This window comes from Hydractinia symbiolongicarpus, chromosome 4, assembly GCF_029227915.1.
Source record: "Hydractinia symbiolongicarpus strain clone_291-10 chromosome 4, HSymV2.1, whole genome shotgun sequence".
Lineage (NCBI taxonomy): Eukaryota > Metazoa > Cnidaria > Hydrozoa > Anthoathecata > Hydractiniidae > Hydractinia > Hydractinia symbiolongicarpus.
The window spans coordinates 12330251-12355617 of NC_079878.1; the positions used below are offsets into that span (position 1 = coordinate 12330251).

Sequence of the window (25367 nt, forward strand, 5' to 3'; positions counted from 1 at the left end):
TTGAAAATATATATTGGAAAGTTGTAACAACGCCCATTTGGTGTTATCTACTGACCACTAACTGGCTTAAGTGGCAGGCAAGCAAGTTAGAGCAATGCAGTAATGTAACGTAGTTACAGTCGGAGAGGAGAATTTAAAACCCCAAGGACGTTAAAGTTCCCGTTACTAACTTATGTATAGCAAAGGTTTTCAGGACTTTTCCACAGGGAACATTCTCCATACTTCGTGTTTTAGATGAAATCCAAAATTTGCAACCTTGAAAGAGTCCTCCAGAGTGTGTAAAATATTTTTGATAAGTTAATATGGGTAGTTTCTGAAATTTGATATTGACCATAGGATGTGTGGTATTCTGAGAAATTGCGGAGAATTATTTTTTCAATTTTTGCTATTTGTAAGTCCTTGTTCAAAGGTATTGTTGTAAATTCATTCAGGATTGTGTCTATTTGACAGGATGTCTAGAAAGGCCTGGCAATCTCAAAACTGCATTGAAAAAAATTTCTTTTGTAAAACTTGTGAGCTTTCTGAGTGTGAATTTGCCTTAAATTTTTCTCCTGGTAACAACATTACGCTTGTTGTAGTTCTGGTAAAATTAGAAAAAATTAAAATTGATTGGCCACCAAGTTGAGTTAAAAGATATGCTTCTTCTGCTGATATTAGTCATACGAAAGATGGTATAAATGAGCACTTTAACTTTCCCGTATTTTTTATTTGTGAAGTTTGTCAGGAATTTTAAAATTTATTGTGCATAAACTCTTTGTTTTTGTTTTAGTATACAACTAAAAATTTCCCAATTTCAGATGTTGCATGAGACTTTTTTTGTTGAGTGTAAGTAGAGGCATAAACTTTTTTTCCCTTGTATTCTTGAATTAATTCTAAGATTTTTTCCTGTAGTGTAAACTGTAATACAGTAATTTTAACTGCTTATCCTGTTTCTTTCGTCTGATTATTTCACACATATTATAATAAATACCAACTTATAGTGTGAAATTAGCCACTAGGAATTCTGGAAAAATCTGGATAATATCTCTACATCAGGAGAAATTATTTTCTTAATGAAAATCTTTCAAGGTCTGTTTTATGAGTATTTATTAACATATTTTTGAAATGTTCTTAAACATGTATTTAGAACATCCTCTAATGTCTTAGGATATCCAATGTATTTAAAAATCATGGAAAAGTTCCAGATTATTAAACTGAAGCTGACGAACTTGTTCAATATTATTCAACTTGTGGTGGAGAACTTTATAATTAACTGTTTTGTTTTATTATATTTTATATATGTTTTTGACATATTGATTGCCAAAGCCTGATTTTTGCAAAAATGATATTCGCTTGCTTTACTTAAATATGACATCATAATTTATGCAGCATAATTAAATCTAAAATTTTTTAAATGTGAATATCTTGAGAACAAAAAGAGCTTTTTTGAAAAATTAAAAAAGACTTCTTAACCAACTTTTTAAGCTCTATAATACGAGTCCAACATCATTTTATACCTCGGCTTCCCTTTAATGTTTCTCTTCTGTTTAATCTAGTAGAATACATCTTCTCCCAACTTTATTGTTTTCAAGTTTATACATCAAAAACAACACTATAGTTATTTTTGTACTAATTTACCTCATTTGAAAACGAGGCTGATGAGTAATGGTCAAAAATTAAAAAGGCTTTGATCGTTCGCCACCAAAGCAGTACTTTTTTGTGTCCAAATTTACACATATCTACAAATTTAATAATGTTTATGGTTTTAAAAGCAAAACATAAAATTCCAAAACTTATAACAGAGAGAACGTGATTAAGAAGATGTGTATTATACCGATAATCCTAAAATAGGTTTAAAGCCCTGTAAATAGGCTGTAATTTATAAAGCTAATGTAGTGCGGAAATGACAAAAATGTCCTGCAGAGTCCTTGGAATTTTAGACTGTTATTACTTTGGCAACCTCGCATGATGCAGTGGAAGCAATCACTATACCACTAGGTGGTATCGTTAACAATTCGGATTTTGATCTAGAAGTTAATCTCTAAGAGTAAAAATTTTGTTGTTTTATTTTTGATGAGTAACCAGTTGGTTTTATTAAGCGTAGGTGAATACTTTTCTGTGATTTTTTGTAGCATAATTTTTGTCTCTAACTTATGAACTAACTTGTGGACGGTTTGTGAACTCTGGTTTTGTCTTTGTATGTTAATTTCTTTATGATTCGTATTTAGGCAATGGGATTTATAAGTTAAGAAAAGTTATACTTCCTATAAGGGCCATCCTTGTAAGGTAAGTTGGCTAAAGTGACCCAAAAACAAAGTTGCAGGTCGTGTGCAATTTACTAAGGTTAGAAGCGACCACAACGAAATGTTGGATCAGAAAGTAGCATTCTAACAAACAAGTTTTGTGGCAGTAGATGACTCTTTCGTCACTTTAAGAAAGGGGGCTTCTTTGACCTCGGCCATTTAGAGCCCCTAAAAAGTCGGCATGAATAAGAAGAGTAAGCACGAATTTGCTTTAGAGACGAGCACAAGCTCAGGATAAAGAAAAAGGTCTAGGTACAAGATTGATCTGCTCGTGTATAAATTTAAATTAAAGTTGAAACAAATTGTGCAAGGCCAGTAAAAAGACTGAGTACTAGTTTTATTTGTAAATATTACATTTGAAGATAATTGAAGAGAAACACCTGCGGTCTAGCAAATAAAAAATTTTGCTTACCGCAACGATTCCGTTATGCGTGAGGATAGGTGAGATTAAATTTTAAATTTGTGTTAAGAAGAAATAGTTTAAGAGAAGAATGTTGTTTATTACCGTCCCTAAACTCTTGCCTGGTTGCGCATGCGTGATGACTTACTAATATTGTAAACTCTATGGACAAGCATAATGGCGTCACTTAAATAAAATCTCTTTTTTTGTCAAAGTACGCACGCGCTAACAGAAAAAGGTCGTTAGCTTTTCAAGTTATATAGCGAAGTCGAATGAAAATGGAGTCGAATGGAATCGATGCCCTGTGGTGTTTGGGGCTAAATAATCTGTATACACCCTCCATTGTATAGGATTTTATATCACCAATGCATTTGTTTCTTTTATCGTTTAGGGATTTGAAAAGAGTGTATTCCAAATGGTCTATTTATGTTTGACACTTTGTTAATTTTATTTTAAACGTCTATTCACACTTGCTAATCAACTTTAATGCTGTATTCACACCTGCGTTATTTCTAAAATTTTAAATATTTATGTTAAAATCAAAAAGTGAGTCAAAATAGAATTTAAAATTCAGTGGCAGTTTCTTAAAAATATATGTTGAAGTTATATTCACAACGGGTGAGCGAAGAAAATCTTTTTTTATCTTTCTTTTGCTTTAAATTCTCTTTCTCGTGAAAATGGAGCTGTATTTTTTTATATATATTTCAACAAGTGTCTGTTTATTGCAGGCCTGCTTCATCGATGACGTGTTAAAAACTTGTTTGAATTAAAAAATTGTTCTTTAATGCTTGGGTGAAACAAGAGTATTACGAAAATATAGAAAAACTTTCTTTTGTTACTAACTGATGTTAAGTTTTTCTCAATGTTTACATTTCATTTGCTGTGAGTTTGGAGGTGTCGCGTACACGTGTTCTCATATTTCAATGGTAGAAGAAATTCGCTTAGCAAGTGTATTTAGTATGCCTTCTTTAGAAATCATACGGAAAAAAAGCAGTTGTTGCTATTGTTTTTGTTGTTTTTGTTGTTGCTGTTGTCGTTGCTGCTGTCGTTTTCAAAAAGCACCAGTTGGCATAAAAAATTACAACAAAATTATTTGTTTTAAAGTCCGTTTTGGTTAAAAAAAGACCATCTCCGGATTTTTGTCACTTTTTTACCGACATTTTTTTGCCTAACAGATTGTGTTTGTAAACAAGAATTGTGAATAGTTAGAGTTCACTCAGTGTTCTTTTAGTTGTAATAATGAATCTATTAACCTGCAGGTACTACTTACAAACATAAAAAATGACAGAGCATATTGAAGACTTGTCACGTGGTTCTACACACACTGACAGTGAAGATGACGACTACACGCCGGAAAAAGTGACGAGGAAGAGTCGTAAAAAAGTCGGTGGAATAGATTTGGATGATGTAGAACATACTCTTCGCAAAGCACAACAAGAACGAGAAGAATGTGTTTTAGCTTTCGTAAGTCTTGTTTTCGTTCACTTGTGTCCCAAATTTCCTCTGTTCGTTTGGATTTTTACAGGGATTCTTATACTGGAATAACCCGAAAATATTTAAAGAGCCTGTATCTATATTTTTACTTTATTAATCTGCATGATTTCTAAACACTAGTGAGTGTAAAGAATGTATTGAAGATCGTTGCCTCTCGGTTATGGCTTAGGACTTACTTTCTTATTTTTATGCTCTTAGCAGAGATGTATGGATAATCATTCAGTATTTTCCTTATTGTAGCTAGTATATTTTATTAGGTACGTTCGTATGCACAGACGTGTTCCTACCCAATCGTCATTCAGAAAATAAAAAAGTTTTATAGGTCCCCAGGCCGTTGCGCGTATTAGTTGCCGTAGGAATAAATTTCGGAAAAATTGAATTTTTTTATTTTTTTTTAATGTGCCTGATCTATATTTTCACACTACAGGGTGGCCACTTGTGTTTGAAAAACTTAAAAATACTTGAAAGTACTGGATTATATATTGTTCTGGAAATTGTACTTGAAATCCACTTTTTTGAGGTTTTCAAGTACAATATTGGCAAATCTTAGAGTGCGATATTAATTATTGAAAAGTGAATACTTGAATTTGAGTTATCCCACCTGTTCTTCCAAATGTATTTCTCATCACTTTACATTACTAGCTACCTCATGATTACTTTTCGCGACTTATTTTCACGAGTTCCGAAAAAAGAATATTGCGAAGTTTTATTTTTGGGAAACAGTGATGTTGATATATATCTAGCCAAGATTTTTTATTTTTTTGCGAATGTTAAGATATTTTGTGAATAATTAGTTTGCAAATCTTCTCACATTTTAACATATATTATAAGCAATAAGCAAAATGACGTAATATAGTAACCCCTATTTAAAAGCTTAAAAATGTTCATCAATTTACCGAGAATAAAGAAGAAAATAAGACCCTTTGTTTTCAAAAAATTTGCGAAAATAATTTTAGCGAATGCGTCATTTCTAGTAGTTTTGCGAAAATTTCTTTCGCAAACCGGCCCTCCCGGCAATTTTTTGTGCATGACTCGATCATCAATCGACTTGAGTGTGTATATCCTTTTGACTGTGAAGTCTTTCTGTTGTGGCAGTAGATATGATCTGGTTGGTTATTGCTGTCGTTAGCCTAATGGTTAGGAATACCATTGGATAGTACGTTGTTATTGGGCGTCAAATAAAAGGACCTAATTCAAATAAAAATCCATTTTTAACGTAAAATGCAACGACATTATTACCACATTAAAAAATAAGCGGGCTATGAATCTTTTTAAAAAGATTAGTGTACATTTTTTAACTCCTTAACTATGTCTTTTTCATGCCAGAAGTACGGTGCTGTAATCATCCAAGAATGTGTGAAAAGGGTGTGGTGGGGAGGGAGAGGGGGTAGTGTGAAGAACAGAAATCTTTCTTGTTTTTTCTGACATTATTATCTTTTGTATTTGTCTTTTGGCAAAGATTTTTTTTTTATTCTAATCCCAAGGGTTTGATTAGTACCCTTGAATATAAAATGTTTCATTTTGCATTACATTAATACAAAGACTTTCTAAAAGAAGTTACGTTACGCTTTCCCTTGCAATCATACCTGACCCATATTTCAGATAAATAAAACCTAATGCTATCAGAAGTAATATTTCCTTAAAAGGCTTTCGTGACACAGTCAACATTTTAGGAAAAAACGTATATACCAACTATTTTCGAACATTCTGCGTAGGGTTAAAAATCAATTGTTGTGTATCTTAATCAACTAATATAACATGCATGTGAGAGACTCGTGCTAAATATTTTTATTTTTGTGTTGGTAATTATTCTACTACACACATTGTACTGCCAGAGTCGACAAATTGGTGGAGGAACAGTGGAACGGAGGCTCAACCATGGTTGTTCAAATTTTACAGCTGTACTGTGTTAGAATGAAGAAAATAGTGATTCTGAATCTATCTCTCAAAAAATGAATAATAAATAACTTCTGTGAGTTTTCATATACAGTTTTTGTTGCATTCGTATATAAGTTTACCCTTCAATGCTGTATTATGTGAAAGAAGAATAAATCCTTTATACTACACTTAAAATTATAAACATAGACTTTGTATTCTCAGTTAAGAAGGCTACTAGAAGTTACTAATGAGTATATAGCTAATGAGACTTTCTTCTTGAAAGTGTACTTAATTGTCGTTCAAGATGACTCCGGATTTTCAGAGGTCACCCAAAATGATTATTTCAGGAAGAGTTTAAAATCCACTGTAGGTAAAAATTTTTCAAACTTTTGATGAGATTCAAATGCACATTGAAGTGATTGTTTTAAACATAGGCTTTGTCGTAATTAGAATGTTTTTCGCGGAAACGGAACATAAAATTAAGACAAAATTTCTTTTTATATATTTCCGTTTGAATATTCGTGAGTGTTTCACACATAGACAGCTTTTAGCGGCATTTCACCTTGTTTCTGTTACGTCGAGTTTTGTCGCAAACCTGACTTTACGTAAAGCTTATCTCCCAGTTGAATGTTAATACGGATTTGAACTCAACATGGGTAATAAAATTCCGTTACCATATTTGGTTCTGTAATTGATACGAGAAAGCGTGATTCTTTCCCGGTGAAATTAGTCTTGAAATTGAAAGTTGGACGATCAGCAATTTCTCCAACGTTAAACTAAAATACTATGTTTTGTTATTTTTGCTTTGTATCCTAGGTTTAGCAACTTATAAATGTTTACTTAAAACTAGATATACAAAAGAAAACTTGAACATGTCATTTGCTATTTTACCATTAGGTCGAATCTGTTTGTTTATTGCTTTCAACTGAACATTGACCTCTAACCATGGGTCATATCGTTACGTATGATATATGTTACTGATGTTCATCCTAAACAGAAGTAGCATTACAAACGAAACGCACGTAAAACACTTTCGCTACTTGTGACAGATTTTTGTTCATAGCATATAAAAAGTTAAGTGAGGAAATTTGCATATCCTTAATTTTTCTTTTGCAGGTTTTTTTTTCACAATTTTGCATTGTTATATTGTTCTTTGAATAAAGACCCCTCCCTCCCCTCGACTCCCGCCTGCCTTCGACTCCCGCCTCCCTTCGACTCCCGCCTCCCTTCGACTCCCGCCTCCCTTCGTCTCCAGCTTAATACGACAATGGAAAGAGAACATTCCACAACGCGTTTGCACTCAAAGTTTTTAAGAAATGTTTCAATTATGACCCTTTTGAAATTATTCTTGCACGAAAGTAATTACCTGATCACGTAGTAAAAATCTCACTAATTTGAAGACAAGCAATTACTGAATCTTAAAAATTATAAGAAGAAATTGGTTACATGGAAAATTATTGTCCGGGATAATTACAATTTTTTAGAAGCAGTTGGGAAAATAGGGGAATAAATGGAAGAAAAAAAACAAATTACCAAAAAACTTCAACTATTTGAATTTCCGCGCCCGAAGGCGTAGGAAATTCTTTAAAACCGTCGTTTTTTTCTTTCGGAGCATTTTTTTAGAAAAAATCGACCCTGGGATTTCACGTTGGTCCGTCACAGATGTAAACTTCGTACCCAAGCTCCTTAACTACTGGGAAGTCTAGTATTGACGCTTCAGGCCAAAATTGGTATTTGTTTTCGACAAAATTTGGCACAGTTAACAAAAAAAGTATGCTGAACATAATGGTGACATAATAATTTTGATTTTTGTCACCTAAATGTCATTTTAGGCCAAAATTGGTCTAAAAATTAGAACTACTTTATTTTCAACAAAATTTGGAACAGTTAACAAATAAAGTATGCTGAACATGATGGTGACATCAAAATTTTGATTTCTTTTTACCTAAATGTCATTTCAGGCCAAAATTGGTCCAAAAATTAAAACTATTTTATTTTTAACAAAATTTGGCACAGTAAACAAATGAAGTATGCTGAACATGATGGTGACATCAAAATTTTGATTTCTTGTTACCTAAATGTCATTTTAGGCCAAAATTGGTCCAAAAATTAAAACTACTTTATTTTTGACAAATTTTGGCACAATTAACAAAAAAAGTATGGTGAACATGATGGTGACATCAAAATTTTTGTTTTATGCCATCTTAAATGTCATTTTAGGCCAAAATTGGTCCAAACATTAAAACTACTTCATTTTCAACAAAAATTGGCAAAGTTAACAAAAAAAGTATGCTGAACATAATGGTGACATAATAATTTTGATTTTTGTCACCTAAATGCCATTTTAGGCCAAAATTGGTCCAAAAATTAAAACCACTTTATTTTCGGCTAAATCTGGCACAGTTAACAAATAAAGTATGCTAAAAATGATAATGGTACAAAAGTTTGATTTTTTGTCACCTAAATGTCATTTCAGGTCAAAATTTATCCAAAAATTAAAACTGCTTTATTTTCGACAAAAATTGACACAGTTAATAAAAAAAGTATGCTAAAAATGATGGTCACATCAAAATTTTGATTTTTTGTCAACTAATGCCGTTTAAGACCATAAACGTTTCAATCGCAAGACTTTCAACCATGAATGATAGGCTGTATTTTTTGTTAGCAATTTCTTTTAAAATGTGAGTTTACTATGACACGTTTCGTTTTGTTTGCGTTTGTTGTAAGATATAATGTCACTGGTGTGCTTTATCTTCAGAGGTTCATATGGTTGGCACAATAACACAACGAATTAGCAGGTTTTCATCAAATATTTTGGTAGCGCGTGGAAATTCTTAGAGCCCCCAGGGCTTCTTGTTATAGATGTTAATCGCTTAACAAGTTAAACGTGCCGCTTCAATATTTCAGTGTTCATGTGCATTTTGCTTACGTATGCATTAGACGACCCTTGCGTGTGCTTCATCTTACTTATATTTTGATCACCAAATAGTTTTGTCCAAGATGTTGTCCTGTTATCATTAGTAGCTATCCTTCTTCAGCTTTACTGTTGTAAGGACGCCATACATATTTGTGAGACGGACACGCAGCAAAAGAAGAGTCCAGCCTCATCGAAAATAAAAAACGCTGTTATTAAAATGCGTAGTAAGAAATGAAAAAACTCATCTATATTCTACATGTGTTGAAGCAGGCTATTACCACAACGAAATGAATGAATGCGGAGTCAGGCAAACCAGCTTTTTATGTTGCGTCGACATATTAGTGTTTTAAAAGGTTTTAGAACATAGAAAGAAAGAAGTTAGAAGCACAGTCAGCTTCGGAAAACAAAAGGTGAAAGCTATTAACCACTCTAAAGTTGATAGGTAAATTAATTGACACGAGGAAATGTGATTCTTTTCATATTAGATTAGTCAGCGAATTGGAATTGAAAGTTGGAAGGCCGACAAGTTATCTGACGCTGGATTGTGTATATACGTGGTTGTAGCTGTAGGAAAAATTACTAAAATTTAAATTTTAGAGAAAGTTTAATTTAATTTTTTGGTCCAGTTTGGAGAAAGAACTGTAGTGGGTGTAAAAATATGTCATTTTTATCTAATTTGCCTAAATTGGGACACTATCAAAATTTTTATTATCAAGTGTTTTTTTGTTAGTGTGCCGACATTTTGTAGAAAACAAAGCAGTTTTATTTTTTGAACCAATTTTTGGACTAAACAGTAAAGGACTCCCAGAAAAAATCAAGACTTTAACATCACCAACATTTTTAGCTTGATTTTTGACTAGAAAAACAACATATATTACAGGTGAAACTTAAGGACCGGCAAACCCGTAGTCTTTTTCCACATGGCTAACGACTGGTTGTAAATAAATACATTATTTGAAGTTTGTTCATTGAAGTTTTCTATCTTTTCTATAGCTTGTATGCTTTTTGAAGAAAAATAATGGATACATATACTGCAGCTCGCCAAACATATGCTCCATAACACATAACTAAACGAAATGAACAAAACATAACTAAACAAAAATCAGCAAACAATGACCGTTATAGCCAACCGCCAAAATAAAAAAGGCGCTGAAAGAAATTTATTCTTATAATGTTAAAAACCTTGTAAATTCTGAAAACAAGTCGTTAGAACCTTCCCCCTAAAGTTTGCAAGTTGTTATTTATACCGTTAAACGCTTGTTTATAATTTGTGACTTTATTTTGATTCAAGCAAAGAATTACCCATTTTGCAACCTGCTGTTAGATTCGTTCTCCCTAATGCTAAAGAAAGCATTCAAGACGCAGTATCAACTAAGAATTACGTCATGATTTTAGTCAGCTTCAAAAAGTGGGTTCATATAATTTTACCCTAGCCAGCAATTTAAGGTACAGTAAATCTGTAGCACTGTCTCCATACTGATGTGGTGAGTCACACGCGCACATAACGTGACGTTAGTTAATTTAACTGCCAATTTTTAAGAGGAAGCTGGTCAAAAAGTAGTGGTAATGGGACGATTTGTTGCAGACAGGCGGAACACAAATTTTGCTTTCTCATCACTTTAAATAATTGCCTTGTAAATTATATGACGGACTTTAGGATGGTTAGGTGGCCAGGATGTTAGGGCGGACAGTATTGTAGGTCGGACAGTATTTTAGGGCAGTAAGTATTGTAGGGCGGCTAGTATTGCAGGCAGGCTAGTATTGGTGCGAATGTGCATTCCTTATACTCTAACTAGGAAAAATCTCCATAGAGATCAATGTGATTTTAAAACTTGACGATGACGTAGTATATTTAGACGGAATATTAGATCGAATTGGAACAATTAAAAGAATGAGAAACATAATTTATTTTCTCTCAAAATAGCTATCGAAATAGGGCTTGCGGAAAACCTAAATTTGTGTCGCAATATTTTTTGTAGAAGTTTCAGCTTGACGGAATAAATTTCAATTACATCAGATTGTTGGATTTGACATGACGGTTAAGAATAAAACTTTTGCGTAATACTCTTTACGCTGTTGCACTACATACCACGCAATAAATACGTTGCTCCAATTTTGTTATCACACAAATTAATTCCATGTTTGTTTACAGTCGTCGTATTGTCGTGAGGCAACAATTGTCGTTGACCATATTAGAAGATCAGGACGTAATAGTTTATGTTGTCGGTGAAAGTTATGGTAACACACTTTCCTTATATGGAGATGTATATAAACGAAAATAGTGAAAGGCAGATATATCCTAATCAATATTATTTTTAGCATGGCAACGAAAATATTTGTGGTTCTCCTCCGCAGAATATTATTACATTTTCGTGGTGTCGGTAATAGCATTGCGTAATAACTAGCTGGGGAGAGTCGATTTGTTAATTCACCAACGTCAAGAAATAAACATTTCTAATTTGATAAACAAACTAATCGGTTTCCCAACTCTCATGTATTCGTGTAACCATGGTAGCATGCTGTGTACGACTTTTTTTTTATACGTCAGTTTATTTTCGTTTTCTTGTTATCAACACAAAAACACTTATGTGTTCTGCGTAACTTAGATCGTAAAAATTGTAACTTGAGCTGTCATGAGTGATCTGTATCTGTACATGCCGCAAGAAAAAGTAAAAGAAGAAAAAGAAACTTTGAAGAATTTTTAAGGGCATAACATAAAGTCGCTATTATTACAAAAACATGCGTTCCCCATCCACTTGCAATGGTAATAAACTTTTTCGCTGCCTACCTCGATTTTCGTGTATGTCGCAAATACCAGCTTATTTTGTGGCTCCTTTACGCTCCTAAAAAATGCAGATGTAAGCAAATTGCAGAACAACAATTTTGCAGTTAAAGCATATAGGAAGTATTTCTGATTCACATATATAAAATGCCATTGAGAGGTGATGCATAATCTGCTAAAATTTATAAATAGATTGAAAATGTGATGATTTAAGCCCCTGGATGAGATTTTTCTGATGACGTAAACATATTAACAGTCCGACAAAGAAATTAATTTGTCAGAGAAATTTCTATTTCTCTGACAAATTAAAAATTTATCGATGTCAGAATAATTATTAATCTTCACAACTCTTTGAACAAATAAAATTGCATACGTCTAAGCTTTAGATTGTCTATGTTTGCAGAAATTTGCACAAGCGCATTTGAAAACGCGACTGGGTGCTGAACGCCCGCCATGTTTGATTTCGCAACAAGTTAATCTTCAACGAGACGAAAAAATGTTTACTAATTGATTTTACTTCCACGCGGTTGGCCATTATACAAAATTTTAGAATTTTCGAGCAACTCAATATGTTGAGTTCCTGGTCAAATATATTTCTCTAGTTCTTTTTTTTGTAATTTTGCAAATAATATTAGTTTAGAAGAAGTTAATTCACTATTTAAAAGTTTAACACATCTAACTTAACGTTCCTAGGAGAAGAATTTTACCGGCTCTACATTTTTTGAGAAATTATTTAAAACTGCCTATTTGTTGGTTGGTTTGTTGGTTTTACTTTGTTTTGAAATACATTCTCTAACTGCCTTTTTATATTTGATTATGGTCGTTTAATCGGAGTGAACGCCTATTGAAATTCTTTTTGATAGCATGGCGCTTTCTTAAGGGTTGGAGGTGCTATGAACAATGTGTTACGGCAACTTTTTGAAAACACTAGTTTAAAATACGTCGTTTCTGTTGTTGTTGTTGTTACTTTCTGCAATGACAATTTTTGAAATAGCGTGTTGTATCCGGATTAAATAATATAAGAGTCGCTATTAAATTCTAAATTAAAGATTAAATCCGTAGCTTCTGTTGTTTAGCTGCAAGATTTTTATTGTCATTTGGAAGGGCTTTAAAAGTATGAATTTTTGAACCGGTTTCTATTTCCTTTCTCTAACAAATAGTTTCTGTCTAGAATTATTTTGCTTACTTCATGAACCTTCCATAGTTACGTTACATAACGGATGGTTTGTGTTCTTCCTATGCGTTGAGTTTGTTTAACTTCTCGCTAGCCTTTTGTTTTATGTTGTTCTTTTCGGAGAGGCATGTAGAAACCGTCCCTTTGATTTGATTGCAATTGACAATTACCAGATACTATCGCACAACAAACTCTGATGTTTTTTTATTAACATTTACACACTGTTTTTTAGTCTTCTTCTTTTCTGTTGTTTACTTAAAGATTTCGCGAATTAAATCGTTAAATTAAAAACATGGCGACACAAAACCCGTTAGCCGTTCTTGGTTACGATAAAGATGAAGAAGAAGCAGCTTTGGTGTGTTATGTTCATTTTTTTCTGTCTGTTGTTCATTTCGTGTTGAGATATTATTTCTTTATAAATGTCGCCTGCCCAATTTTATTCAGTTTTTTTGGCTAGACTTAAATACCATTCGCACATCTTTGACTTAGTGAGGTCTGAATGTAATTTGTGTTATGGGAGCCGGTTTTAGGATTGCGTAGGGATATCTTGTCCATGTGGACAACATACAATAAATTTTATTATTATTATTATTATTATTTATCTATTTATTAATTTTGCTTAGGTCGCTTGGGTATGAGAATGGTTTCGTGTTAACGCGATAGCTATTTTTTAAAATATTTTTCAGTTAATCCCATCAGTGAATGTTACATGGCATGTCGAAATGACTGTCTCCAATTTCATGTTTACGTTTTAAAAATAAGCCTTGGGTTGTCGTGTGAAAAAAGAAGTGTTCAAGATTACGGTTGGAATGGCCATTTTAGGTAGTCTTTGGTAGAAATTAAAAGTATATTATTACAAAGATAAGATCTTCACACAAAGGCTCTCTGTTTTTACCTAAGTTAACATTTTTTTGTTTGTTTGTTTGTTTGTTTGTTTGTTTTATGAAACAGCTGTGTAAAGATTTATTTAAATCAAATTGATAAAATCAGTTTTTTCTATGGCTCCGATAAATTCTTTTAAGTGGCTTCAGTTGCTTATCACCTGTTGCGAAACATAGCTTTTGCGCATGCGTTGTCTGCAAATTTAATTCATTTTGCTAAATTATTTGATGATCTGTTTACATGGGAAAACCAAATCTTTTTCTCAGATTTTTATCGCCAGCAAATATTGTTTCGTTGCATCTAGGTTGCAGAGCTATAGCTAGCTAGCTAATATAGCTATGACAAGCCTAGCTATATAGACCGCCATTCACAACAGACATAACACTGGCATGAGCTAATAGACATTCAGATGTGATAGTAACAATAATATCAGAAGCCTATTGATATTTTTAATAATTTGACTGTTTGATGCAACCAAAATTCTAAACAGGCTATTTTCTCTGTAATATAAACAATGCAAGTTTGCTTTCTATCGGTGGGTATTTTGTATGATTGGAGGGTACAAATGTCTTTTCCCTGTGATTCAAGTAGGCAGTTTGCGTGGTTTTTTATTAATTGGGAAACGAAAGCTTTTATTTATATGTACTTGTCTATTCATGACTTGTTGCCAAGTGATCATGAGAAAAATGTTTATGGTAGATTTCCCAGTTTTGCTATTTATTAAAACATGGCTTGTGTATTTGACAATGGATCTATTATTTTACGTTTTTGTTTTTTTGTTTTTTTAGAATTCGATCCGAAACCAGTCTCAAGGTCATAATCGGAAAATACACGATTTACAAGTTCAGTTTGATGAAGCTCGCGTGCGAATCGATAAACTGTTATCGAGAAAATCGAGAAGTAGAAGCGATTATAGTAGCAGCGCTCCGTTGTCTCCCAGAACAACGAGAGTGTCGGCATCAGCGGAGCCAAGTTCTGTGGAAACTAGTTCAACGTCACATAAGGTCGAATTAACTATGAACCCGAAAGTAAAACAGCCAACTTTTCAAGCTGTGACTCTCACTGTGAAAGTAGACGAAGATGAAGAAGCGGATGAATGAATGCATGAACGAATGAATAAATTAGAACCATATTCGCTTGCTTTTAAACTTTTTAAACAAAAATAATAATTAGTGCATCAACTTAACTTTTTTATATGTAAGGATAATGTTAGCTCGAACCAACCTCGTTCACAGGGCCTTTAACGTTGTCCTCTTGTCACAAAAGATGCCCTGAAGACAAAATGGACGCGCTCTTTTGTTAACACAAAATAATTTTTTTTTGTAATTAATAATATAAAGTTCTTCACATGCTTCGTTGCACATTTTCCCTCCCGGCAGCTGTTCAGGGAAAATAAATTTATAAGCAAAAATGTTTTTTCTGTTCAGAGATTTAAGTTTTCAATTTTTAACAAATTGTGTGTAACATTAACAAAGGAGTAAAACATTTTAAAAAGATCTTTCGCGATTGTAGCCGTTTTATTTTCCTTGTTACAGAGCGTGATAAGAATCCTTATTTTGGTAAAAAAAACAAGAAGGGATATTTGGCTTTTTAGATTGTAAGCCTTGATTGCTCAGCTTTTAAAACGTCTAAACTCGATTACCCAGCTTTTAGCGTGTTCGTATTTACTATATTATTCAGCGTTTGTGTCGAAAGAGGAAATTCGTTTAGGCAGATCGGAATTAATCGTAGTAATGTGCTTAGGAATTTTTAAAATCTGATAAGGCAGACAAAAAAGCAGGTAGCAGGCAAATTGATAAAACGTAATTTTAAGATGACATTTGCGTAATATAATTACACCCGTTAAAAAATGTATGTTCTAGAACAGTCCAATTTTTGTTAGTATATACGCTTAAAATTATGTCATCACATAGCATTTTTTCTGCTTTGAAGTTTGACTAATTAATACCTACATGGCTGAAAGTGAGGTTGATAATAAATAAGTTGACGTAGCATGGTTGCTCATAGACAACACCCTCCGGATTCTAAATATAACTATTCCAAGCTCCCAGAGACTTTTTCTTTTTTGATATGAAAGAATATAGTAAAATTATTTTAAAATGTTTTAAAAGGAAAACAATCCTTGAAGATAAGGATGATTTTCGTTGTTAAATGCAATGCTCTAAAAGGGCTATAGTTCTACCGACGTGCTTAAAACGCATGCAGGGGCGTTTTAAACGTGTTAAACACATACATGATTCAATGTCCCCATTATCATATTCATTTAAAAAAAGCGTTACATGTTGACACCGAGGTTCTGTCACGCAAAATTGTTTTCAGCACTTTTTGTTAAATAGCTCATAAAATATGTACATCGCGATTTAAAAACACAATTAAATCCAGTTTTGTTCCTAGGACTTTTGTGTTTTTAAATTAGGTTAAAAACTTCCTTCAGACTCCGTCCTGATGTGATTAAACCCTTATAAGTCCTCAAGACGAGGTTTAACCACGAATGTTGGACTTTGCCGTCATCCCCTTAATTCATCCCTACCATCGTTTCATAATTTGACCCCCATAGAAACTTGAGGGAAAAAAAAAGAATTTAGCAAAATTTTTACTGCGCTTTTGGTTAAAGATTTTTTCCTCCTTCTTAAGAGAAATCTAGTTTTTTCTAAAGATCGCAAAGTAAAGAAAAATTGCTTAACTCAGCAAAAAAAATTTATAATGTGGTTTTTGCCGTGATTTTTACATGTTGTTACATGTTAATGAGATGTTGAAGACCCCGATGGTTTTGCTCAGGCCATGTGAAAACTCATTCGCGCTACTTGAAAGGGCATGACGAAAGACACTTCTTCTGCAAATTGACCTTTGTGTGACACCGTGACAAAAAGTCAACAATAGAATATGATGAGTTGACTTTACAAAACAGTTTTTTTTTTGTCTACCTCAACATTTTTCCCTATATATTGTGAAAGTGTGGTATGTTAGTTGTTAAAACAATGTTGTCTCTCATGGTGGCTATATACTTAGATATATTGTTTCTTATTTCTATAGCTTGTAAGATCTTCGCACGATTTTACTGAAATATCGTTTGTTTTTTACTGGATATGCTTGTTGTTTGTTATATGGAGTTTTATTGGAGCAGTCATTTTTTTAATTAGAATCTTTACACAAAACTGATGAGGAGAAACTATTTCAGCGATACTTTTTTGTTTTTAATGAGCGAAATAGTTAGAGGGAATTGCTTTGTGTAATTTACTAGTTTTAACAAAAATAGCGGGAATGCGTAGGGTCTGGTTTGTTTTTATCCCTTGTAAAGAGCGTTGAAACCAAGGGTCGTTTTAAAATGGGATTTTTAATTTTTTTAAAAAAAGAGAATTTGAAAAAGAAAGGCTGAGTAAGCAATAGGAAATTTTCGTTTAAACTAAGTTTCGACAGTCGCACGTTCCGTTTTCTTTACACTTAATATCCAATTTTCGTAGATCGTTAAACCGAAACAATTAGTATAATCGGGAAAACGTTTTATCAGAGCACACCCCTAGACAATGTGGAGGGAGACGTCACATCTCCCTAGTGAAAATACTATTAGTTCCCAGTCTTCTAGTAATCGAAAACCATTGGCTTAGTATGACGTACTTTTTCTATTTTTGGATCATAATGGCTGCCACGGAGAAGTCAAATAAAACCATCTGGTACAAAAAGAAATGAGATGGGCATATAAAGACAAGAAATTTCTGGACAAAATTCTGATTTAAATTGTAAATAATTTCTTTTTTTAGAGTTATATTAAGTCCATGTACTATCATCACATTTGAAATATTTTTAACAAGAAAGAAGATATACTAAAAGAACTTTATATCTGAAACAAGACTAAGTTAACAAGTTGAAACAGATTTGAACATATCTAACGATTTAGTTGTTCAGTTTTACTTAACTAGCTAACTAAATCTGTATTTAATTTGTCGATATTCGACTTAGAAAAGACTAAGTATTTTTGTATTTATTCATTAAATTATATTATGTCAATGTGCTCAACACTTACGATGTGCTCATATGGAAACTTATTTAACACAAAGAGTTTAACAGTCAACAGCATACTGCCTGGTGAATTGGCTGAAGTTCTGCAGACAACTGAAAACTTGGAAATTTGTCCAAAAACTTGTTCATTTTCTTCAAAATCCACGGAGAATGTCATGCTCTTAGACTGTAGATCTTTTCTTGCTTACAATTTCAAACACATTGCTGGTGCACTTAATGTTAATTGTACTGGTATTGGCAAAAAACGTTTACAACAAGGAAAAGCTTCATTGGTAGATCTGATAACTACAGAATATGGAAAAGAACTTTTAAGAAGTGGCCGTTGGGGTAAGGCAATAGTTTACGATGATTCAACTACAGAACTAGAAAAGGCTCCTCCATCACATCCAGTCAGACTTGTTTTAATGGCCCTTTTAAGCCAAGGAAAGGAAGCACTTCTACTGAAAGGTAAATATAATTCAGTATTTGTAAAATTCACTGTCATAATTTGTTTAGAAACTGTGTGATTGGTTTGACTTCAGCCATTTTAATTTTTTTTTTCCAATTTTATTTCTACACTATCTTTAGCACATTGTAAAATCCCAAAAAGCACATCTTGTTTTGAAAAATCTGGCACAATGGAGGGGTTTTTGTTTTTCAAATTGGCATTTAAGTTGTCAATATTAAAAAAAAACACTTTAGAAGTACCATGGTTTTCTCTCTTTTTCTTGTTTTTTTAAGCAATATTTTTATAAAAAAAGTTCTGTTGTTATAGGTTCTCAACTTCACAAAATAAACAATTTAAAACGGATAAGGAAATTTGATATGCCAAAATTCTTTAATTAAAAAAAAAATCAAAGCTCAGCAAAAACAAAAATGTTTTATAATGTTATGTTTTTGTAGAACAAAGCTGAATGCTAGACAAAGTTAAAAGTTTGGATATATGTAAATTTTATTATGACTATATGATAAATACATAGGAGTAGTTGTGTGTGGGAAAATCCACGGGAGTTTTTCTGTCTTAAAAGTCCAATTGCATATATACAAAGATTTACAAAATTCTCTGTGTGGTTAGCATCTGTAGGGTCAGAGATGTAGGGTCATGTTGGGAAATAGATGTTTAACCTAATTCTTTTTAAAATCAAGTTTTACCATTTAGCTGGATTGTTTTTATTCACATTGGTCCATCTGCTTGTAATTTCTGCCCCTATGTATGTTTTTTTTTTAATTTTCGAAAGTTGTTAACAAAATTGCGACAATCTGGGTTCTTATTTTCTCCACTAATTTTTCAGATATATAGTTTTAAAAGAATTTACAGTTCAAGTTGTGCAAATGTTTTTAATGTTTTAAAATTTTCGTTTTAAAATGCCTGAATACACAACCAGGTTATAAATTGAAAGTTTAATCTTAAATTAAAAAGAAAAATGATTTGTGAACAGTGAAAGACTTTGCTAAAAAAGACAAAAGTTTGCTAAACCTTCATGTATTTGGAATCATTATTATTTTTCAAAGTATCCAAAGTGCAGCAATTTTCAAAATTTTTCCTAATATTTTAAAATATTGTATTCTCTATGGCATCATAATTTCATTTAACCCTTTGTAAATAATATACTGCAAGAATTACCTTGTGCTGCAGCAGATAAAGCTTTGTTTCTATCTGTGTGTACATAGCTTTATTCCTTACACTCAACTTTCCCCTACAAAAAATTTATGTTTACGTGCTAATCTTTGATTTAAAAGCTAGAACTTTTTTTCATTTTCTAATTTTTAGCATATCTATAATAACAGTCATATTTTGTCTGTTTGAGCCTTACAAACAACATAATAGTTGAGATACATTAGATATTAACATGGGGAAAATGCATCAGAGATCCCCATGGTTCCTTCCACAAGCTACAATTTAAAAAGGTCATCCACAGCAAATTCTAATCTAACTTTGCTCCATTGTGTCATATGGAGTCATAATTTCTTTTCTGAATTCAGCCATATGGCTTCATAAAATTAGATATAATTCAAATATTGTTATTTATCAAGAAAAACTTTTGTACTTAAAGAATGCACTGTGCTTTTTGATATGTCAATTTTGTCTAAATCTATGTATTATGTCATAAGCATGTAAGAATTTTTATTATTTTAAAAAAAAAATGATTTTGTTTCCTTGACCAATATATATTTCTCAATATAGTTCTCCGCCGTTGCTCTTAATAATCTTATCAAATCACCTCCATTGATGTTTTTACTATCTAGTTTCATTTTCATGACTAATTTCAAGCTCTGTTTGGCAGGAATAAAACACTGGGTCTGATATTTTTAGTTCATACTAATCATAAAACATTATCGTCAATGGATAAATTCGTACTTAAACCTCTATATTCAGAGCTTTATCTCTATAAATTTTTAAGCGGCTTTCATTAATTGATATTACAACAACAAAAATGTGTGCACTTGTAGCTATGAGGGCTCCTTTATATTTAGATCTTTCACATTACAAAAAATTAATAAATATTCTTTAACATTTTAGCAAAGAAAAAAAACGCTTTAATTTAGAAAACGTTTTTATAAATTTATATTTTCTTCGTGACTTTGTTTTTTTTTTTTCCTTAACTTTTTACTTCCGACAGAGCTTTTATCGATTTAGTTCATTTGAGGGGCTATCCTTTAAAACGGTTTTTTGATCTTCTGCTCTTTGTGTGAAACGATCTTTAAGAAAATATACGCATGTGAGTAATTTCAGGCTGACTCAGTTGCTTCTTAATATTAACCCAACGTTTTTTTCCTTACTTTTTATCTTGGTATACAATGAAAGTTATTTATAAACGTGAATTTAAAAGTATTTTAACGTCCGATCGTTTTAACATTGAAAACTTGTAAAAAACCTTGTATTTATCACCTCGACTCGAAACGAGCTATAACAAACATGTGATAGTGGGTTGGAGTATTCACAACTGTGCATGCGCAGTATAGATTTTCACACTTTACATCTGCCCCATGTTAATGCATGAATCAGAGAGATGTTTTGACGAATCGTTTGAAACGAGGCAGTGCATTGAGTTTTCTTGAATGTAAACAGAATGTTTAATTGATTTGTTCGTTAAATGAACACTCGACGATATTATTCATGGAATTTTTCTTTCTCAACAACTACCATTTATTGAAACAGAGAGAGTAGAAGCATACGGAAGTGATTCAATTAAAGCCTGTCGAACATTCATATGATTAACGAGCTCGTTTTCTAATCATTTTGAACTATTGAATTGTTCTTAAGTGTTATTATCTTATATCCTCGCTTTTAAAATGGCTACTCGTTGCGGGTTGTTTATAAATTTCCATACAGGTATATGAAGATTAATTAAATTGAGCATTTTTAATATTTTTTATAGTTATTAAAAAAAGTGCTATGTTAGCAAACTATGGATAAAAAGTTTGTTTTTATTTTAGCAGTTTATGTAATCGCATTTTAAACGTTGTTTTTTAGGGGGATTAAGGGAGTTCTCACAATATTACCAGAACCTACTTGCAGTGCAATCGTCGGGTGAGCATGCTGAGGGTGTCACTAACGCCATCGATCGAATCAACTGTTTGGCAAAGTACCAACAAGATGTCGCCGTCAATCAGCCTAATCCAAGTTGTCCTTTGAACGTGAAAGCAACCGAAGTTATGCCGCATATTTTTCTTGGTAACGCCATAGACGCGGCTGACGAGCACCTGATGGAGACGAATAATATTCGATACGTTTTGAATTTAACTTGTAAATGTCCAAATCACTTTGTAAAAAACTCGAACTTTCACTATAAACAAATCGAAATCGAAGATTCCTGTCGAGAAGACATAAAAAGCATCGTTGCAGAGGCGATTGAGTTTATAGGTAAAACGAATTTTTTTTTGTATGTTTTTTTTTTCGTAGATCAAGTTTTTTGTCATCGTGGAATCTATGATTATTTTTTCCCACTTCAAATTGCAACGTGATTAAGATCATTTTAAGCAATTATGGAGAAGTTCTGAGCCAGCAGAAATTTTTGCTAGGAATCTTCATGCGGTTTGACCTTTCGTTTTTTATTAACATTCCTCTGTCATCTATTTTTTTCTTTTGCGCATTAAAAGTGTTCTGACTCATAATTCGTCAACTTTCTTAAAAGGAACAATAAAGTTTGAGTCAACTTGTCATGGTCTTTTTTGCGCACGATGACGCAAAAAAAACACGTGGGATTTCAAACGATGACTAAAAGCTCATGACTGGTACAAAATAAGTTGCCTTCTTCAATTATTAATTGTCTTTCTTTACTCGAATTTGTGAGTTTATTGATACTTCCTTTTAAATTAAATATTATTTGTAAGTCAGAGTAAAAACAACAAGATTTTTTTTTCGGCGGCCATGTATTAATTATAAGCGTTTACTATATGCGTCATGTTTCTGACGTCATCCGTCATGTCGTGTGTTTTCCACGTGAAATATTTTCGCTGACGTAAACAATTTTTGTTGTTTACTGGACAAAAAATTTGTATTAGTATTTTATAGTGACCATTATATCCCTTTCTTTTTTTAGAACTGGCAAAAGCCGACAATTCCTCTGTTCTTATTCATTGCCAAGGTGGCGTGTCTCGTTCACCCACGATCACCATCGCATATCTTATGTACAGCAAAAACTTATCATTGAAAGACGCATACGATTTCGTAAAAAGAAGAAGACCTTGTATCGCACCCAATCTCAACTTCATGGGTCAATTACTTGAGCTTGGACAGAAAAACAGCGATGCTCTTCACAGTGGCCCACCTCGTACGGAAGAATTCTTCAAAAAACTTTCAATGTGTACCGCGCAGGATTAGAACCAGCCTGCACTCGTGCACCTGCGGGTAATAAATTCGCGGGTATTCGAGTCCGCGTTTTGTTTCGGTTATAGTCCTTACTAATAGAAAAATTGGTCCTTACTAATAGAAAATTTAACAGAAGGTTTTCTTTTAAATTTTCTGTTAAACAGAAGTTCAGGACAGAGGTTGATTTTGGGTTTTGATCAGAAAAAACAGACTAAGTAATGGTGTGCCGAAACACAGGTAGTTAAAATGATACAAAGAATAATCTTATACATACTGAAGATATTATTTATAAGAGGAAAACTTGTGAATAAAACTTATGGCAATGCATATAGTAGAAATACGTAGTATGAACATAGCGTAAAAAGACGAATCTCAATTTTGACGTGAAAGAGGCGCCATTTTGCCAAAATATTGATAGAAGCGCCATCATGCAAAGAAAAACAACATGTTAAAAATGAGTTTTAATTTATTTCGCCTTCTTGCAGAAACACGTCAAAAGGAAATCCGTCTGATTAGATATAAAATGTAGCGTAAGTAAGTTTAAAAAATTTTGAATTATTTTTTGTCGATATGTAGAATATGTACCATTTTTTTGTAAATAGAAAACGGAGTGTACGTTATGTATAATACAGTTAGCTGATACTTTATCAACATTTTACTTGTTGGCTTTAGATCATTTCCAACTGAGATTTCTATGTCTCAGGGATCGCATATTTTATTTCGTTTTTTCTTACTTGTCAGGCTACAAGAGTTAAAAACGAAAGAACAATGCTTCCCAAGTTAAAATATTCCTTGAGTTTTCTTTTTGAGGGAAACTTTTAATTGACTTAAGTTTTTTATTCTTCTATGGTTACGATCTTGAAATGGTGTTTTGTAAACGTTTTCTTTTCTGAAAGATATCTTCTGATTAGATGCATGGTAATTTTTCCTGTTTCCTATTCCCCTCATCATATATAAAAGAATTGAAGCTCTCCCCTCAATTTTATGGAATGTAGACGGCAGAGGTAAGTAAATAAGGTACTTTAGCAGAATGGATATGATTAAACTGGCAAAGTTTCACATGAATTCGAGGTAAAGAAGCCTAAAACAGACCGACATACCAACTAACTTTAAATCTACCTGTTTTGTGTACATGTTGGTTATCTTCAACGTAAATTTGAAGATATAAAGAGTGAAGAAGACTATATCATCGTCGTCCCTCCAGAGTCTTTGGCTTCTGAGATGTTATTACGGAGCTATTACGATGGAACGAGGTTGAAACTGTATGTCACAGCTGTGTCAAAAGAGTAAAGTTGGGTATTGTGTTGAAAATTTATTTTTAATTTTTTTAAAGTTCCTCCAATAAAAAAAAATAATGCTTGCCTCACTTTTTAGATATTTTATGCAACACGTTTTTGGACAACCCAGGCCGTGAAAAAGAAAAGGGATTTTGAGCAATAACAGAATCTAATCGTTTAAACAGTTTGGGGCTACATTGTGTTAGCAGAAGAAAAGAGACGACATCACTTTTATAACAATGATTTTATCACAATATGAAGCAACCTCGTTCCCAGGGCTTTTTGTCTCTTATATCTCTCCTGACCTTCGATATGCAAAAAAAAAACAGGTCCTGGGATCGAGGTTAAATATGAAGGTGATTTTTCCAGAAATGAACACCTTCAACAAACGTATTTCGTTTTGTTGTGGGGATGAATTCTAAGGGGAAGGACATTTATCACGAATATTTTGTCTGCAGACAGAATATTCGTGATAGGACAGCTGCAACGAACTTATTTTGTTGTAGTGTAGGGAAAAAATCTGAGGAGAAAACAACTTTAATGACCTTATATTTCGTTGCTGCGTGGAGATTAAATTGCCAGAATTTAATCCCTAATAAATTGTTTCAACAAACTTATTTTCTTTCTTAGTAACGCGACGAGCTTAAACGCATGAAGAAAAAACTGTACTTTCAAATTTTGTGGTAAATGGTCCTATGGCCTACTAAAGTCTATTAAAGTTCAATTCACTTCAAAAATACGAAAAAATGGAAATGTTCAATGTAAGCATGAATAGCAAATTATTCCCGACTTTTATTTATTTTCTACAGTAGAAGTGTCAGATAAAGCCTCGAAGCTTTTTTCGGACCAATTTCGGAACCAGTTCTTTGAAATAAACCTCTTGGTTTACCTTAAAGAGCACTGAAGATGAGGATGCCCGAAAGGCATTGGATTGATGTGGTTCAATTAAAATCTCTTTGTAAGGCATTTAACAAAATATTTTTGTCGTATTTGCCAGGAATAAGTCTAATATAATACATACACGATTACACCAATGATGGGCAAGTCTTGATCTTCTTAGCACGGTATAATATTATGACACATGCCTTAATTAGAAATATTATTTCTTACCTCTTGGAATGTGAAGAATGTGTTCATCCGGGCAAGATTCTGGGATCGAATGCAATTCTAATAGCCAATATAAATTTCATGGTATAACTGTATAACAGTCAAACCCATTCTCTTAGGTCAAACAGCTATTTGACCTGGTTGTTCCTCAACAAACAGTCAAATTGCGATAGGAAGCCTCTTTTTGCATGTAATTGCTTTAAGGCCAAACACTTTTCCACAAGGAACATATTCTTGAGTTTCCACAGAATAAAATTTCATCATCAGACCTTTCTTGTCCGATTACTCATTTTTGCGCCAGCAACATGCGAAAAGGAAAACCTCGGAACAAAATGAGCGGATTAATTTGTACTTAATCACTTGAC

At 32.7% G+C, this 25367-nt stretch overlaps 2 protein-coding genes and 1 long non-coding RNA gene across 5 annotated transcripts; 2 read left to right on the plus strand and 1 right to left on the minus strand.

Annotated features, from left to right (window-relative positions):
• The first annotated feature begins 810 nt into the window (after positions 1-810).
• Positions 811-14990, plus strand: LOC130641331 (uncharacterized). Of its 2 annotated transcripts, XM_057448082.1 has the most exons (3): positions 811-825; positions 3942-4146; positions 14598-14990. In XM_057448082.1, the coding sequence occupies exons 2-3, from the start codon at positions 3964-3966 to the stop codon at positions 14907-14909; spliced, it is 495 nt and encodes a 164-aa protein (XP_057304065.1). In that variant the 5' UTR covers positions 811-825; positions 3942-3963; the 3' UTR covers positions 14910-14990. The 2 variants fall into 2 exon arrangements, with proteins under 2 accessions (XP_057304065.1, XP_057304066.1); XM_057448083.1 differs by lacking the exons at positions 811-825; positions 3942-4146 and adding an exon at positions 12836-13282.
• Positions 9800-12213, minus strand: LOC130641332 (uncharacterized). 2 transcript variants are annotated; one of them, XR_008982448.1, is made up of 3 exons: positions 12127-12213; positions 11760-11814; positions 9800-10038 (listed from the first exon to the last, which is right to left on the minus strand). It is a non-coding gene; the product is annotated as an uncharacterized LOC130641332 (long non-coding RNA). The 2 variants fall into 2 exon arrangements; XR_008982447.1 differs by lacking the exon at positions 12127-12213 and having other exon boundaries at positions 11061-11760.
• A 1912-nt stretch (positions 14991-16902) lies between the features above and the next one.
• On the plus strand, positions 16903-23530 carry LOC130641330 (dual specificity protein phosphatase 10-like). Its single transcript, XM_057448081.1, has 3 exons — positions 16903-18273; positions 21281-21670; positions 22350-23530. Exons 1-3 carry the CDS (start codon positions 17808-17810, stop codon positions 22628-22630), a joined length of 1137 nt encoding a protein of 378 aa, XP_057304064.1. The 5' UTR covers positions 16903-17807; the 3' UTR covers positions 22631-23530.
• Positions 23531-25367: the final 1837 nt, after the last annotated feature.

Coding starts and splice junctions, on each gene's coding strand:
- LOC130641331 (XM_057448082.1), top strand. CDS start 3,964: ATGACAGAGCATATTGAAGACTTGTCACGTGGTTCTACACACACTGAC. Junction 4,147..14,597: donor AAGAATGTGTTTTAGCTTTC/GTAAGTCTTGTT, acceptor TTGTTTTTTTAG/AATTCGATCCGAAACCAGTC.
- LOC130641330 (XM_057448081.1), top strand. CDS start 17,808: ATGTCAATGTGCTCAACACTTACGATGTGCTCATATGGAAACTTATTT. Junction 18,274..21,280: donor GGAAGCACTTCTACTGAAAG/GTAAATATAATT, acceptor GTTGTTTTTTAG/GGGGATTAAGGGAGTTCTCA. Junction 21,671..22,349: donor AGAGGCGATTGAGTTTATAG/GTAAAACGAATT, acceptor TTCTTTTTTTAG/AACTGGCAAAAGCCGACAAT.